General features: G+C 37.2%; 1 protein-coding gene across 11 annotated transcripts in view; it reads right to left on the bottom strand.

The window, feature by feature from the left end:
* DMD (dystrophin) overlaps positions 1 to 18,808 on the bottom strand; it is a 9,298,038-nt gene that overhangs the window by 95,922 nt on the left and 9,183,308 nt on the right. For 9 of the 11 annotated variants that reach the window (XM_044072396.1, XM_044072400.1, XM_044072394.1 and 6 more), the window contains 2 exons: positions 17,408 to 17,473; positions 16,651 to 16,716 (listed from right to left, as the gene is read on the bottom strand). In XM_044072396.1, the coding sequence (XP_043928331.1) occupies positions 16,651 to 16,716; positions 17,408 to 17,473 (132 nt within the window). The remainder of the gene's footprint in view (positions 1 to 16,650; positions 16,717 to 17,407; positions 17,474 to 18,808) is intronic. The other 2 variants (XM_044072398.1, XM_044072401.1) reach the window with 1 other exon arrangement.

Consider the following 18,808-nt stretch of genomic DNA (forward strand, 5'->3'; position numbering starts at 1 on the left):
TGCACATGATGTTGTCTCATTCAAACCTGAAAGCAAAAGTCTGCACTGATCTGCCATTATCACTAATGATTCAGAACAGAGTATGCACCCCAGGTATGTGACTTTCTACTCACAGAGAAAGGCAAGCAGGCAATGCTTTGTCATTCCTCACCTTCCCCTGCCGATTCTTCCACAGACAGTGATACTAAGTGGGCCAACGCTTAAAATAAATCTAATGTCACTGCTACAAAAATCCATTTCTATAGACAGTTTATTTGTTTATTAGGTAAGAAACCCTTTTTAAAAATATCAAAGGTAACAAGGTAGCAGGCAACAAACAACACAAATGTACAAAAAGTCACAGCAAATAAGTAGTGTCATAACTACAGTTAAGTTTGACATAACTACATGTCTATAAGAAAAAAAGAAAAAAAAATATATATATATATATATATATATATATATATATATATATATATATATATATATATATTTCAGAAATGAAAGCTGCATCTAGTTAGGATCCTATCTACATATATGAAAAAAATGGCAAGACATTTTTCTAAGGCTAACTAAAACATAAGGTAAGACAAACGGAGTAACTTTCTGGATGCAGAAACAGAATATCTTCTATTACATTTTCGCACCACAATTCTGTATTAAAAAGTTATATAAGCCAGATCTTATCTAAACAATCCTGTCTTGGTTTGTGATTTACTGTGGAGTTGCCTGGAAAGAGAAGTTTTATTTGAATTTATATTTTATTTCTTAGCACTGTTTTTTACTGTTTATAGGAAGAAACGGATAGCTTGTAGACAAGATTTACTATGATTTATATTTTTGTTGTTTTTACCTTTAATTTTCACTGTTTGTTGTTGGAAAGAGATAGGTTTTAGACAGACTGCAGAACGGACAATCTACAGCTTATCTAAACAATCCTGTCTTGGTATGTGATTTATTGATCTTCATTATTAAAAACAGGTCCGACTGCAAGCAAAAGCTACTGCACGCATTCACGTGCAATGTAAAGAAATTCCAGCTTTCGTCTGACTTTCAGAACTTGTATAGTCAGAACAATAACTTTACTGTACTTACTTTAGTATTTAGTTGTATATTGTTTGCTTCATTTTTCTTACAGAAGTTGATTTAAGTTTCTCTTTGAATTTTGTGGCAACTGATTTTAATTATTCTTTTTTTGTATAAGTTTTTATTCATATGAAGCTGAATATGGACTCCTTAAAAGAGTATGCCATTATTGATTTGCTAAAGCACAAATAGCTTATACAGTGTAATAAATGCTATGCAAATTTTAAAGTAGCACCTGATATCATTGGTGATCTGTGTTCCTCATGTCAAAAGTTGGATGATTTACTTACTGCTGTTAGCAGTAACTAGACTTATTGATAATGACTGCACTTGTGCAATTGGCACAGCTTGGAGAATTGTTAAAATATTAATGACTCGACTGGTGAGATAAATAATATTAGATGAAGAGCAAACAGACCACATTTAGAAGAGGATGTGTCTATTGTCTATAGAGACCACTCAACCCCTATGAAACAAGATGATGGCCCTGACAACTCTGGAATTCTGGATACAAGTATTCAGCAATCAGACGATTCAGAGTGTTTAGAAAGAAATGAGGAAGTTCACAACAAATAACAAGGAAGAAAAAGTGACTGATAAATGTCTGTACAGTAAGGAGAATACAAACTAAAAAGGACACTGCTTTGTTATGTAACACACAGGTTACAGGCAACGAGAACACTGTTCTATCAGAAAACCTTCAGTCTACAGAAAAGGCAGCATGTTTCCAAAACAGAAGATAAAAAAGAGGCAAAGGGCAGGTGAAAAGGAAGAAATCAAAACTGAATGTGGACGGACTGAAGAACTTTACTGTAAGAAAAAAGAAGAGAAAGATACACACTGACAACATAGCTCAATCTGTGGATATACAAGGTAAGCTGGATGAGAACTGCATGCTTGTAAATGTAATATGCAGTGAAAACAGTGGGAATAATAAGACTAACGGTGATGAAGATCGTATTACTGGATTAGAAGTTGAAGATTCTTCAGATCTGGTCATAAAAGATATTCTTGTAATTGGAGATTAATATTAGAGGAACTGATACTTACATCTGCAGAGAAGATAATGAACATCGAACAGTGTTATGCTTGCCAAAAGCAAAAATAGAGGATGTTAGATAAGCCTTAGAATGGCTTAATGTAAGAAAGTATAGATCTATTTTTGTTCATGGCGGCACAACTCATCTGCAAGGACTCTCTGATTGCTAGTAGGGAACTTACAGTCCTCTTAGATAGTATAGCTTGTACTGGTGTTAGGACATACTTTTCACAAATTGCATATAGAACGGAGAGTCAGGTCACCATGAATGAAAAGATTTTGGGGGTAAACACCTACATGAAAAAAATGTCCTGTTTTAAAAAATGGAAATGTGTAGAGCATCCAAGCCTTATTTTGGGGACACGTGTTCAGATAGGACGGCACTCTATTTGTTAAGATCAGGCAAGAGGATTTTTGCTGCAGATATTTTGCAATATTTGACAAACACAAGGCAGGATTTTTGCCAGGTCAAAAATTTAACAATTCACAGACAGCAACATTTGTTGCATCTCTGATGGTTGATAATGCTAGGAGCACTAATATTAAAAGTTTTATTACTGGAAAATTTGCTACATTCTCATAAGATTGATATTGTTATTACTTGTGAAACATCGTTAAAGAACAATGACTGGATACCAGTTCTGTCAGGGTATAATGTTTTTATTGCAATAAATGAATTGTATTGAAGAGGGCTGTGCACAATAGATGCCCTCACAATCTGACAGATTTCGAGTGCTTTTGCAAGGAAGAGTGGGAAATATTGCCAAGTCAAGATATGCCATGCTGATAGACTCCTACCCAAGAAGAGTGAATGCTGTAATTAAATCAAAAGGTGCTTAAACAAAGTATTAGTTTAAGGGTGTGCACACTTATGCAACCAGCTTATTGTATGCTTTTATTTTTTATATTTTTCCCCTAACAGACTTGTTTTTCAATTGAATTGTACAGGTTATAGGTTACATTAAAGGTGGGAAAAGTTTTGAAATTATTTAGTGTAGTCTCATTTTTTTATATCACAAAAATCTGGCATTTTAACAGGGGTGTGTACACTTTTTATATCCACTATATATCCTTCCCTTGCCTTTGTATACATAGCCATCTACACAAAATAAACCCTTTTTAAAATTCTGACAAACACTACAATGTTTATAATGGCATTATTTGTAATCTTCTGAACCTAAAAGTCACAGCAGGATTTTCGTCCTCTCTAAGATTTGTGGGCTTCCTTCACAAATCTCTTCATCAAAACACAAAACCAATAGTTTGTATTGTTATATGTATCACTTCTATCTGACATCACTTCTACTGTCTCAGAAACTATATTCATGAAGTAAATTTCTTTAAAATGGATTCAAATTGACTCAACAAAGAAATTTTAAGTAAATACAATTAAGAACTGCTTTCATTGAACTTCAAAACATGTTTTTTTCAGGGGGCAAGCCTTGCCTGCATATCGCCACATCCCCAAACTAATATAGAGAGTACAATAAATTAGTGAATCCTTTTCACAATGTCTTTCACCTTATGAGCATAGTGGAATATTTTTTGGTTCCATTGACACATGAATGTCAGTCATAATGGATGCATTTTTTTTATCCTTGTGAATTTCTGGAATGACTTACCTTTTATCAGATACTCAAAGATATTCCCTGGGAATCGGAAAGGTGAACCACAGTGCATTCGCATTTGCTTAGAAGGTTTCTACAGTGTTGCAAATCCAAACAACTCTGAGATTGATCTCCTACTGCAGCAATATGAAGTTAGCAGCCAAAGCATGGACAGCAGTCTCTGTGGTAAAGTCACATGCAAATGCAGCAGTCTGTGGACATAACCAATGCCAATTATCCATGTGCCCACCTCCCCAGATATAGTGCTGATAACAGAAGAGAATTGTTCTAACTATATTTTGGCTATGAGGAGTAAAAAGCATATGTTGTCTTTTGATGTCTTACACCCTTTATTCCTATGGATGGATTGGGCTCACTGTGAAGCCGTGTGTGTGTGTGTGTGTGTGTGTGTGTGTGTGTGTGTGTGTATGTGTGTCCATACATGTTTGTAGGGGTGTAAATGCAGCTGCCGGGATAAGTGAATGTGAATGCCTATGTTGTCTGTGGTTGGGTCACACAGTGAAGCCATCTCAGCAAATGTGCGTGTAGGAGTGCTCATGCGGGTGTACAAGTGCATGGTTCTGTGTGTCGGTCTGGTAGGGTAGTGTTTGATTCACAGACATGGTAATTAGTAGATAATAAGGCGTTTCTTGGTGCAGCATTACCATGTCTCTGAACTGTTGATTATCACTGTTGCACTAATTGGCAATTCCACATTGCCCAATTAGCCATGGCTGTGATAACTTTTCTGAATCACAGGGATTCCATTAAATCTGGTGAAAGAAAAAAATATTTACACATTCTATCAGAACAATGCCAGTCTTTTTATATGTTTTGTCTACATCAATAATAGACAAATTCTTCATAAAAAATAATGCCACTCAACAAAATATCTATCTTTTCTTTGTAAATAACCATATCCAATATAACTAGGGCACTGCTCATCACACATAAACAAGGATTGTTTTGTAAATTAGGTAACAATTTTATCTGAGTCACTGTAAATTTATAAATTGTTTTGCTGTCAGGTTTCTCACAAAAGTGGTCAATGTCTGTGAGTGCAGAGAACAGGGAAGGCTTAAATGTACTTAGAGAATGGGCAAACTGTACATCAACACCCTGATTGGAGAACAAATATTCTCCAGCAGGTTATTAATGTAGAAGTAATGGCCACTGATAAATGAGCCCACAGCTTCACAGCAGCACAACAACCTGCTATGGAGCTCAGACTGAAAAAAACTAAAAGTCTTTCAGCTTTTCCCGGTTAGGGGACGCCACAGCGGAACTCCTGTCCGCTAATGATTGGCAGTGGATGTTTATGGTGCCGAGTTGCCAGCCCGACGCCCAACCTTCAAAGAAGGCACGTCCATTCACGCACGCACTTACCTGCATGTCTTTAACGTCACTCGACCACAGGGAGGACATGCAGACTCCACACAGAAGGCGCTCCAGCTGAGAATCAAACGGGAGAACTTCTTGCTTTGAGGTGACAATGCTAACCGCTGCACCACCACGGCCTCAGACTGAAAAAAACTAATGGTCTCCATTGTTTTATGCTGACTAAGCAGTGGTTCTGCTGTTTAGTGAGAGATAGGGGTTGGGGGCTGCCATAATGATTAAGGTGTTTACCTTACAAACACAAGGTGCAGGGTTTGATTCTCACATGGGGTAATTGGCTAGGCTACAAATGGCCCACAAGGGCAGTTAGCCTAGTGCTAATTTATGAACCCATGAGTGTAAAATGTAAAACAACAACAAAAAAAGGAGAGACTGTGTGTGTGTGTGTGTGTGTGTGTGTGTGTGTGTGTGTGTGTGTGTGCTTGTGTGTGGGTGTGTGTATATGTGTGTGTGAGACAGAAAGAAAGCAAGACTGATCTTGTATGACTGAATACATGTATGAAAGTAGAAGAGACTGTGTGTGAGAGAGACTGAGAGAGAGTGAGAGCAACCTTGTGTGGGGTCTATATTACATGCTCGAAGTTTTAAAACTTCAACTCTCATATGATCAACACCATATGAGCGAAGTTTTAAGATTTTGAACAAATAATAAAAAATTAAAAAAAAAAAAAAAAACTTGCCTGAGCACTCCGGGCAGGGGAGCAAGCCCCCCTGCACCCCCCACATGGGGGGATGTGCCCTCACACCCCCCACTACTTAAACATAACACCTCTAAGATTGCACTACATTGAAGTAAAGGGAAATATTCCCTACGCCGATCTCCTTTGAAACTTGTGAGCTTTCAAAAGTTCGCTCATATGGTGTCGACCATATGAGGCTCAAACTTTTGAATGTTCGCAATTTCTAATGGAACCCCGTGTGTGAGTGAATGCATGTAAGAAAGCAGAGGAGACTGTGTGTGTGTGTGTGTGTGTGTGTGTGTGTTTGTGTGTTTGTGTGTGTGTGTGTGTGTGTGTGTGTGTGTGTGTGTGTGTGTGTGTGTGTATGATATTGAGACTGAGAGTGATCTTGTGTGAGTGAATGTGAGCATGAAAGCAGAGGAGACTGTGTGTGTATATGTATGTGTGTGAAAGCAGAAAAGACTGTGTATGTGTGTATGAGAGAGTGAATGGGCTCTATGTAAAATTGTGTTTTACTTGGTTATTATTTTTTAATCACTATATTATTTTTTATATATGTTTGATGTAAAATGCTTCCTCTCAACACCATTAACTTGCACAATAGCATGTTTGAAACATTAGGCGGAGGAACTACTTTATATTAAAAATATATATATAAAAATAATATAGTACTTAACAAAATAAATAAGCAAGTAAAACACAAGAATTTTATAGACAGCCCATTCTCTAAGTGCAATAATGACCTCCAGGGTGCGTGTTAATGTATAATTAATGCCCTTCCAGGGGTTTAGAGGCCCACCACCTGTGGTAGCGGGCCTCATAACACCCCTGGGCAGGCGTTAATTACACATCAACACACTCCCTGTCAGGCATTATTGCTTGCTTGGCTTTCTATTTTTAAAGTTTTTTATATGACACACACCTTGATAAAAGCAGCAGGTATAAGTTTAGAATTGTTTCTACTACTTCTGTTCTTTTCAATTAGTATGAAAGAAAATTTCTGGGATTCACAAAGATTTTTTGCTCACTCTAACTGACCAACATGGGTTACGAGACACTGAAAATCTCCATCACAGAGACATGGTGGAGCCACACAGAAAAACATCTCGTCAGTGGCTCATAGCGATATCTTTTATTCAAACACTGTGCTGTCAGACTTGACAGTGCTAGCATTGTCCCTACCAGCCCACACATATTGCAGTATCAGAGGCAGCCCTACTTACGTGCCTGACACACACACACACACACACACACACACACACACACACACACACACACACAAACACGCACGCATCCATACACAAACACACATGACTTCACTTTACTTACTTGCACTATGACTACTCCCCCTATAGGAGTGAATGGGTAAACACTATCAAAAGATGCCATTCATTTTTAATCCGAGAGAAAAAGTTAACTCTGTACAGCAATTCTCTTCATTGCCCAGATGAATAAGTCTAGATTTGTCACCAATTCCAGGAGACAGCACATTGCTAATTAGCATTAACTGCTCCAGTGGGCTGCTACATTAGCATGCAGCCTCCCCATCATTTCTGCTCCCCACTATGGCCAGTTCCAGAGGAAAAAAACTGTAAGACAGTAGTCATTAATTGGAAGGGCTTACTAGAATAATGTCTGTAATAATGCGGTTTCATTCACAGTTACAGATTTAGAAGAAAAGTCAAAAATCTTGGAATCCAGTCTCCTACAACTGTGCTGCTGCTTTTTTTTTAAACTGGTGGTGTGATGTCATCTGACACACCTTTTCTGTCCACTGATAAACGATACTTTGTTTTAACTACTACTTTGCTACTATACAGATTATTATTTTATAATCATTTACATTTCTTAATGTATTTTTCAGATCTTCCTCCTTATGTAGTTTAGTGAATAACTCATACATGTTAGGTTCAAAAACTGACACAGTTTCAACTACAAATGATATGTATAAATTGTATTTTTTTTCTAACGCGGAAGAGACTGCTGATGAAATTCTAGAAATTTTTAAGTATAGATAAGATTCTACTGCAATAAATAGTTAAATTACCAATAACTGTCATGTTTTAATTTAGAAGGTAATGCTAAAGTTTACAATGCTTTGGTAAGCAGTTACTTCTCATAAATTGTTGTGTCTTTTGGCTTGGAACTCCGGTCCGCTAATGATTGGCAGTAGATTTTTACTTCTCATAAATAAAATTACTAAATGAATGTAAACTTTTTTGTAGTAAAGACACGTCTAGTAATATCTGTAATGAGAATCAATGGAGAAAAGACACTTTTTCCCACGGGCTGTGCGACCAATGTTTCTTTTGGCCAACAACCTCCTTATATACATACATACATAGTGTATTAAAACCTATGAACCTAGAAAGTCATTGTAATTTTAAATTTTGTCTACCAATGTGGTATATACAGCAAGTTGCCTGAGAAATGAAACTTTTATGTGGATGCACTAAAAAAGCCTTAAAAATAGAACATATAAATACACAAGGTCTATTAATCAGAATAATACAATTACTTTTAAAACAAAAGAATAGCTTATTAATTTGATAGTGCTTACAAGGAATTCAGGGTAGATGTGGAATGTATCTTGAATGCTCAGGGATATTTACTTTATTTATTAATTTATTTATTGAAATTTGTTGCCCTGGAAAGTCCACTGGGTCAGAAACCCATTTTCAGTGGAGGGCCCGGGGAGAAAAGCTCCACAGGTAATCAAATACTGTACAGAACAAATACAAAGTGAAAGATATATATATATATATATATATATATATATATATATATATATATATATATAGCATTAGCATAAGGTGGGGAGCAATGTTATATAGTTAATACATAATTATCAGACTGTATGGATACATAACATACTTTCAATCACAAGAAAGTAATCATAATCGTGAGTAAATTGTACATATCGTAGGTAGGAGAAACATCATATAGAGAAGAAAAAATAATATAACAGAGAGTTAGAGTAGGATCTGAGTAGTTAAGTGTGTGAAGTTAAGGGACTTGCACTGTATTTCACAGGTACAGCTGGGATTATTTAAATAGTGGGTTTTTAGTGCAGCTTTAAAGGCTATTAGGGAGTCAAGGTGAGTAATGTATGGGGAAGCTATTCCATAGTTTGGCAATGTTGTAGGAATATAGGCACTGTCTGCTCTTTTGCTGGGTTTAGCTACATTTAAAAGTGTCCTTTCCGTGTGTAAGATAGACTGGAGTGCAGGACAGCTATCAGATTTGAAAATTAACTTATAAGCAAGTATTAATTGAGTATAATAGAGATAGTGGTGAAATTCAAGCCAGGACAGGTTTGAGATAGCTTTGCAGTGGTGTAAGTGGTTGGGCATGTTACAGGCAAATTTTGCTGTCTTTTTAGTAGGAAGATTGAAGCTTATTACTGAGGGATGTGTGGAGGTTGGTGAAAATGGGACTTCCATACAAGAGGGATGGGATAAGCAAAGTGTTTGCTAGTTTTATCTTAGTTTGTTTATCTAGGTAGAGTTTATGTCGATAAAGTTTGCCAAGATGAAATGTGTTTTCTTTACTGTACTGAGAATGTGTTCTTCAAAAGAAAGTTTGTTATCAACAGTGATCCCTAAACGTTTTGCAGATAGCACCTGTAATAGTTCTGTATTATTATGTGAAAAAATCTTGAATTCTGCAGTTGGAGGTTTTGATGAAAATAGTAACAATTTAGTTTTTTGGTGGCTCAGCATTAATTGAGAGTCATTTATCTATGGATGTGAATACATCTTGGGTGATCTTCTGGAGGTCAGCCAAACCGTTGGAAGATGAGATGATAGTTGAATCATCTGCATACTGAATTAATATGCTTTGCTAGGAGGCTTTATTAAGATCATTAATGAATATATTACAGAATAGTGGTCCTAAAATGGACCCTTGTGGGACTCCTGTTTTATTTCATTTAGGTAGGAGGAAAACCAGGTTAACAGGCTTGGAGAGCATCCACGTTTTTCTAAACACTGTAATAACTTAGGGTGTGATACTGTGTCGAAAGTCTTTGATAAGTCTAACAGGAGTCCTGAAGTTGATAGGCCAGCATCAAGAGCTTTATTCACAGTGTCAGTGAAGGAGAGTAAAGCTGTGGTTGTGTTATGTCCAGGGTGGAATCCATGTTGAGTGGGAGCTAGGAGGTTGTTGTTACTAACGTGATTTAGTAGTTGGGATTGCTTGCATTTTTCTAGGATTTCTGATAACGGGGAGAGAATGGAGACTGTCCGGTAATTTGAGAGATTGTGTGCATTACCACCTTTTTGTAGTGGAGTTATAAAATACTTTTTCCACAGTTGGGGGACATAAGATTCAGAGACTGAACGATTAATAAGAATACTTACAGGGTAAGCTATAGCATTGGCAGCAAGTTGTAAGTATTCAGGCAGAAAATTACTAGCGGAGAGTGAGCAGGGCTTTAGTCTGGTTAGCAATTTTAGAATTAGGGATGTAGGTATTGGTTGCAGTGGAAAAGGAGGACTGGGTGGGTTATTGTTAGAGGAAACCATAGTGTGTATAGAGGTAGATATGGGGTCTATTTGTGTGGTATTCTGGGAGTGAGGGTTGCTTTTTGTAGATGAATCCTTGACTATTTTTTGAATGGTGTCAATGAAATGGGTGTTAAATACTTGTGCTATCTAGTGAGGGTCTTTGTTGGGAAAGGGTGATGGATTTTGAATGTTACCAGGATTAAGCAGGGAGGATACAGATTTCCAGATTTTTTTTGGATTATTATTTTGGGAGGATAGTTGTGAGGAGAAATAGGTTTTCTTATCAGTTAAGATAAGTTTTTTTGCAGTATTTCAAAGTTGTTTAAAATTTTGTTCATTTGCTTGAGTTCTATTTTTTCCATATTTTCCAGTTTTTGTCTCTAGACAGGAGGACTTGTTTAGTTTGTTTTGTTAGCTAGGGGGCAAGGTTAGGTTTTGTTCATTTTGTACAAAGAGGTGCTAAGCTATTTAATGTGCTAAGAAAGATGTTATTGAAATAATCTACAGTGTCATCCAGAGGTAGTGTTTTTATTGGGGTCCAGTTGCGAGCTACTAGGGTATTGATTAATATGTCTTGATTAAAGTGGGCAAGGTTCCTGGTAGATTTGTATGTGTGAGGTTTGCGGATTTGTATTTGGGTTCTATGGGTGTAAGCAGGTAGGTGGTCACTTAAAGTGTTTGGGAGGGTGCCAGTATTGGAGTAGTAGTGGGGGTGAGATACTAGAATCCAATCTAATGTCGATTCTGCTCGGGATTTTAAAGCATGTGTAGGCTCTGTGATAAGTTGTGTGAAACTATGGAGGTTAATGCTGGAAGCAGGAGCTTTGGAGGTTAGTTTTTCCAATTAATGTTAGTGTCGCCTAGAATAACAATTTATTGGGAGATATTTTCATTAATCCAACATACAAAATCTTCCAAATGGGGGATTTTTTGACCTGGGGGAATGTAGATAGCAGCAATACAGAGTTGTTTATTAGTGTTTATATGAACAGATGTTATTAAGATCTCCATACTATTGAAAGTGGGGACAGTTTTTGGATGAATATTTATTGCTAAGGAGTCTTGATAAATTAAGGCTACACCTCCACCTTTTTTATGGGGTCTGCCATTAAGAAGAATGTTGTAACCTGGGGGAAGGATTTCTGTGCTGGATACATGTGTTTTAAGCCAGGTTTCAATTATTGCTACAATGTCTGGTGAATGGTGACAAAGCCAGGACTGGAATTCAGTAATTTTGTTGCAGAGGCTTCTTGCATTAATTGTTACAAAATATAAATCATTGGTTTTAGAGGAATGACTGTTCTTTGGCAAATTATTTGGACTAGGATTGGGGTGGACATCTCCACACTGAGTTAATGCTAGGAGAAGATTTAGTAGTGTCGGTGGTTGGAGTGTTTTTAGCAAAGGTATATGTGGATAGTGTTGTGTTATTTTCAGTTTAGTATCTGTGGGGGAAGTTGTGGTTTGGCTAGACATAGAGTACTGCTTACTAATAGGGATGGTGAGATGTTGGAGTAACTATTTAAATTCTGTTGTAAATGTGTAGCTAGTGTTGTGGATGTTGGAGAAGATGTATTTAATCTGGAGTGTATGATGGTGGAGAGGGATAATAAGAGCAGTAAAGCAGTAAGGACAAGTGAGATAAATAAGAGTCCTAGTAAGTGACTCATATTGGATTTTATGGATTGGAGTTGGTTGTATATGTTAAAAGAGGTGGTGGAAAGTGTTGTGCTATAGGAGGGGATGTGGCAGGAGAGGGGAAGGGATTGTTAATGATATGAGGTATGGTATTGGTCAAGGTGGAGACAGGGTGGAGTTACAGGATGAATAAATGTAATGAAAGAGGGAGTGGATGGGAATGGGGGTAGGGGAGTGGACTGAGCCTGAAGCGGAGGCTGAATGGAGCAGGTGGAACCCGCCTTCACTTGAAGGCAAAAAAATAGCTATCTCCATGAGCCAATAAGCAAAGGAAGGAAGAACAGTTGCAAGTTGAAGGAACTATTTAAAATACACGAGTGTACATGTGCTGAAAAGACTAGAATATTACAAAGCTCAAAGAGTTGTTAGCAAACAACGTCTGAGGGAGAGAGAATGTCAGAAATTAAACAAACAAATGCCATGGAATCTTATTCATCACAAATGGTACTTATAGTTGTGCACACTACTGAGGGACGCCCATGGGACAGAGAGAAACAGAGTGTAGTCAGGCAGAGGTTTTTAGTATTTAAACATGGTGCCGCAGCTCAGGGGAGGAATAAGTAAACTCTCAACAGGAAGAGGGAGGGAATAGACAGGATTGACATGGCTGGGATGCTTACAATAAGATTATATTATGAGACCGAAAAAAAAAGGGGGGGGTTAAGAACCAAAACTCGGAGAAAGCTGCGAGAAGACAGGATTGATAGGGCTAGGAAACTTACAATACAATTATGTTAGGAGAACAATTAAGGGGGGTTGGCTATGAACCAGGACTTGGAGAAAGCGGTGAGAAGAGAAAAACAATCAACCAGCTAGCCCAGGTCAGTACCTAAAGGTGTCTACTTATCTATGTGAACTCAAAAGCAGATTTAGTAGAGCATCAGGGAAGTAGAATATAAAATAAATGCAAAGCTTTGGGAAACTGTACATATTTGTTACAACAAACAGGAGAATTAAATATAAGAATATAAAACAAATGTAATATACAAGATAAAAAAAATATAAGAATATAAATTAAATGCAAAGCTTTGGAAAAAATGTACATATTTGTTACAATAAATGGGAAGGAAAAGGGGGGGGGTCCAGTAGTGTGCACAGCAGAAGAATCAGTAGGAGTATCACAGAGAGAAGATTATAACAGACCTACACTGCTCACAGTCTGTTAATAAAAATAGGTCTTGCAGTAGCTTTTACTGGTTTGTACGGGGTTCCGCTCTCCATGTTCTTGTATGCAGGCAGTTGCTTCAGGTTTTTTTTTTGTTGTTTTTGTTGGACCTTTGAGTGTGTTTAAGGGAAGTCTGTTGATAAACATAGGACTTGAAGTAGCTTTTACTGGTTTGTACAGGGTTCTGCTCTTGGTGTTCTTGTATGCAGGCAGTTGCTTCAGTTTTTTTTTGTTTTGTTTTTGTTGGACCTTTGAATGTTTTTAAGGGAACTGCTCACAGTCTGTTGATAAAAGTAGGACTTGCAGTAGCTTTTACTGGTTTGTACAGGGTTCCGCTCTCTGTGTTCTTGTATGCAGGCAGTTGCTTCAGTTTTTTTGTTTTGTTTTTGTTGGGCCTTTGAATGTGTTTAAAGGAAGTTGTGCACACTACTGAGGGACGCCCGTGGGACAGAGAGAAACAGAGTGCGCAGTCAGGCAGAGGTTTTTAGTACTGAGTGCTTTTGAATGCTCGAGTTTCCTGACCCTTTGAGAAATTACTTGTAATATTTTTTGGTTGATTAAATACCATGTGATTTTAACTTGGATATTTAAGACTTTCAACAATTCACTGCACCAGTCCAATGAAGTGCTGACAATGCTTAGTGGTTTAAAAATGAGTTTTTACTTCTCTTCTTTGCCTGAGCATGCCTTTTGTTTATGTTTGTATTACAGTCAGATATTACATCATAGATCACTTGAAATGGTGTAGCAGGCTAAATGATCATAGTAAAACTCTTACAACTCTATCAACATGATAACTAAATTAGCTAAAATATCAACATGTCAATGTAAAGTATTAACTGCAGGATCAGCAGCATAGGTAAAGTCCACAAGCTCTTACAAGTATTCCAAACCTTCAGTGAAAAGTTATGGAAGGGATACCATTGACAAATATGAATAATTGCAAACCACTGGAAAAATAAAATTCTGGTAACAATAAACAGGACAGTCAAGTAACAGAGCTCCAATGAATGAAGCATAAAAAAGATAAAAGATACAGGTTGAATAAAAGTAACAAAGTTGTGTACTGCAGGATACAACTGGAAGACATTTTAAAGATGCGACGAATATACACAGTTCCTTGTTAAGAGGGAAGAGTATATACTTTGAATACTTTGCTGGATCTGAATTTAGGAAGGAAGTGTACAAGGTAACAGAAAAATCAGAAGGTTAGCAGTCAGAAACAAGTGCTGAAGATGTGTAAAGGTAAACTAGATGACTAGCAAGGGTAACTAACATCGGTATAAAGCCATATTTTGAACAACACTTTTTTTCCCTTTGTGTTGTTCTTCCGATGATTCACCAAGTGGCACCCTTTCCTGTTTTTGACTTATTTATCCTGCCTAATGGGGTGACAGCTGGGCACCTGTGGTCGGGGGATCTACTTAAGAAGCTTGAAGTTTCAAAACTTCGAACTTCAAACAGCCAAGACCATAAGATGAAAATGTTGAAATTTTGAAAACATAATAAAAAAATAAAAAACAAAAAAAAAAATTGTATGTTTTTGCAGTGGCAAGCCATCCTGTACCCCCCACACCCCCAGCTAAATAAATATACTAACTCTGAGATCACACTACAGTAAGGAAAATGGTAAACTTCCCATTCCATGCTGTATGGCGATCTCCATTCAAAACATTCAACGTTTCAAAAGTTCGATCTTATGGTCTCAGCCATTTGAAATTCAAAGTTTTGAAACTTTGAGCTTCTGAAGCAGATCCATGGTTCAGGTAAGAGCCCAATGATGCATTCCCTGATCAGAGAACCTAAATAGGTCATTCATTCGCTAATCTGAGACAAGGATTGGGTGATAGTAAGGGAGTCAGTATCGCTAATCCCGCAAGTTTTCCTAACTTTCCTTCTCATAGTTGACTTGCATACTGCATTTAATGTTGTGCCACAGGTAATACATATGACCTACTGCGCATGCAGCCTGACAAATCAGTGAACTGCCAGCAGCATGGGCTTTGTATAGTAACTGCTACTGATCACTTACATTATTGTATATGTTACCAATGCAGCAAGTCAAACTGCCTCCCCTTCTGCTGATACATGTAACAGCATCGGCCATTTTCTCCCATCCTTCCCAACTGGCCCCTCCAGCTCCTCTACCATTAATCGAATACTGATTACCTCATTCACATTTGGAGATTTATACTTTTGCATCTATATCACAGGATTGGTCCATAAGAATAATTTAAGTTATGTATTGATTTCAGCAATTCTTCTCATATCAGAAAAGAAGGAATTCTAATGAATTGGGACAAAAACAGAGAATGGCTTTTCAATACAAAGGACAGAGAATTGAGGGAGGCAAAGAATGAGAACTCCACCATCCTGAATCAAAAGTGTTAATGAGGTTAAAACAGTAAACAGCCTGAAGCAGTACAGGAAAACAACATATGTACAAATGCTGTAGCTAAGAATTGGGAACAGCAGGATGGCTAGCTGCTTGAGTGGAAGGCAGCTGACCTTGGCAAGAGTGGTCCAATCAACAAGGAAACTAATCATTGATGTCGAACATGACTTTCGTCATTAAGTCTAAAACCTTCTTCTAAAACTGTACATCTTTTAGGCTACTATTGCACTAAGTCAAAACCATACTCATAAATGAACACCTCACAAAACAAAAATAAAATTGAAAACAAATATTAATTAAATCCGTACAGAAATAAAAAATTGACAAATACATCCCTTAGCAGATATTTTTGTCACATTTTATGTACAAAATACTACTACAAAAGTGTTGTATTAAACGAAAACGTAAAAAAAAGTCATAATGAAAACTGCAGACACATCCTTACAATATTCAGGCCCAAGTTTTATAGTGCTGGTTGACACACACAACAACTGCGTATGTCAGTGACTAGAGAGGCTATGTATGTACTTCTAGAGAGGATTTTTCTACAGTAGTTAGAAGCTGAAATAATGGCAAACCAAACTATAACCATGGACAGTCTCTGATGCTGATATCCCAACCCATACTGACTTGTTAGGACTCAGGGAAGCATGTCAAAATGCTGATCCAACCCCTATATCTTAGGGTCTTTGTTCCTGGAGACATGGGTGGTCCTTCTGGGACATGCCAGAAACAAAGATGCTGTCCTTCTGGGACATGCCACAAACAAAGATGATGTCCTGTGAACCTAGTACTGCTCTAGACACAAGCCTAAAGAAAGTCAGATACAGAAGGTATATGACTTGCTACAGAAAATAGATGGAAAGTGATGTAAAGTGTCCAGCATGCAAACTCACAAAAGCACTATGTGCCATCTCCATGGCTCTCAAAATCAAGACAATAAACCTTCGGCTACTTTCTGCATTCCCTATGCTTCTGCTTTACCTAACATAAGACACATGCATCTGAACTTGCTTTTTCAATAATCTGCACATAAAAATGAAGTCCATACTTCATGAATAAAAACAGAAAAAAACTTAGCTGTTAGATACATACATGCTTTCATTAGGCGAAATGCTGTCATTCAGGTACGACCCATTAGTGTTCTCCATTTCCGCTAGCCTGTAAAACAAAACAATCAAATTACAGTCATATTATTGGTTAATTCTGCTCCTTATTTACAGCATGCAATGTAGTTAATGTATTAAGACAGTCCAAGTTACATGCCTATTATGATGATAATGCTAGAGGCATTAATGTTATACTACAAAATATTAATACTGGCCTTTTCTACAGACGTTAAATTTTTTTAACTAACACTCTTCGGCTGTGTTCATGACACACACTACATGCAGCAGCAAGGCCCATGAAATATGTTCTCGACTACACAATTTTTGCTGCAGTCAAGATGTTAATAAGCATTTATGGCATACAACATTGTTACTGACATATGAATACACAAGTTTAGCAAGGTAGTGCTGTGTGAAGCAACTATACAATACCTATGTAGGCTGTCAGAAGTAGAGATTGTGTGCTTCTTTCCATAACCAGTGACCAATCCTAATTTTCAAAAATCTCTGCTATTTTATTCTAAATCTGACTTTCCAGGGGAATCTAAATTTAACAAAAAAGGTCCCATTTCTTTATTTTAATTTAACCTCACTAACCAAAACTACTTTGATTTTGTATATCGTTGCTTGATATGAATGACTTCCAGGCACCATTTTCTAGGCATTCCCCAATGTGAAGGCTGGCTACATGGTACTAACTATAAATTCTTACCAAACTAGAACAAGATTAATGTGAAGTCTACCTGCTAGCGTAATGTTCGATTCGAGAATGAGTATCATCATGCGACAGCTGAGGGGAAGACGCAGGCCTGAAACAAAGCAAAAGGGCTTGATTGTTAGTGTTTTCAAATCCTCCTTAACCAACTGATATATTTCATCCACTTGTACCTGACATCAGCTCACAGAAGTGATCCATTCAACTGCACACATACAATATCTCTTTGGAAAATCCAGCTACTCTTGAAAAAAAAAATGCTTTAAGTGGTGTCAGAAGCATAGCTGGTTTAATTATCACCCTGCGATGGCTATGAATCAGTGCCCCACAACCTTAGCTCTACAAGCGAAGAGCAAAAAATAAAATAATAAAAAAAAAAACTTCATTTATTACAGTTAGCCAACCAGCATGATATGCCCCCAAACCCCAGCCATTCAAGCTCCGTTTCTGTGCTTCACCCCAAGCTCTCCTTTAAAATATATTTATAAAAAAAAAGAGCATTTCTTCTTTTAAACTGTAGCAAACAATTGCTTGCATGAAGCACTTTAGTTTAAAAAAAAAAACAAAAAAAAATGTTTATTTTTAAATTGTAGCATATACTTGCTAGAGTTTATACCCTGCCTGCATGGAGCACTGAAGCTTTTGTTTTTTTTTTTTTTTTTACTTTCAATTTACTTCCAAGCTGTTTGCTACAATGTAGCAAGCTGCTGCTACAGTTTAGACAACACATGGAGTGGTCCTGCTTTCATGTTTGCTCTCATGTTTGATTGCAAATGCAATACCACGTTTTAAAAGCCAGTATTACAGCCATGCAGAAACATACACATATTCATTCACTTCCCTATTTCAATCTGTTGATGGTGACAGGGGAACCAGAGCCCAAAAGCAGTAAGTCAAACAACCAATCCTGGACAGACACCTACAGAACACAGGATAGACACGTACACCACAAACATGGGAAATTCGGAAAGCAGGAAAGTCAGCTATTTGAATGTCTTTGGATGTGGAAGGAAATTGTGTGTGTGTGTGTGTGTGTGTGTGTGTGTGTGTGTGTGTGTGTGTGTGTGTGTGTGTGTGTGTGTGTGTGTGTGTGTGTGTAATATCTATATCAAGTAATCTACCTATCTGTCTGTTTGCATATATGGTTTACCTAGTGTTGGTTGAATGTATGTCAACTCAATTCTCTGTATTGTTTACACACTTTGGTTGACTATACAAATGGTCGATAGATGGAAAATAATGGAAATCCCCAGAGTTGTGCGAATATTTCCTTACTTGAGTATTGCGTGATCTCAGAGTTAATATATATATATATATATATATATATATATATATATATATATATATATACGTATATCATTAGTAAGGGGTGTAGGGGTTCATGGGGGCATGCCCTCCCTGTAACAGAAAAAAAAACAACACTGTTTTT

Source organism: Protopterus annectens, chromosome 5.part0 (assembly GCF_019279795.1).
Source record: "Protopterus annectens isolate FY-2018-M chromosome 5.part0, PAN1.0, whole genome shotgun sequence".
Taxonomy (NCBI): Eukaryota; Metazoa; Chordata; order Ceratodontiformes; family Protopteridae; genus Protopterus; species Protopterus annectens.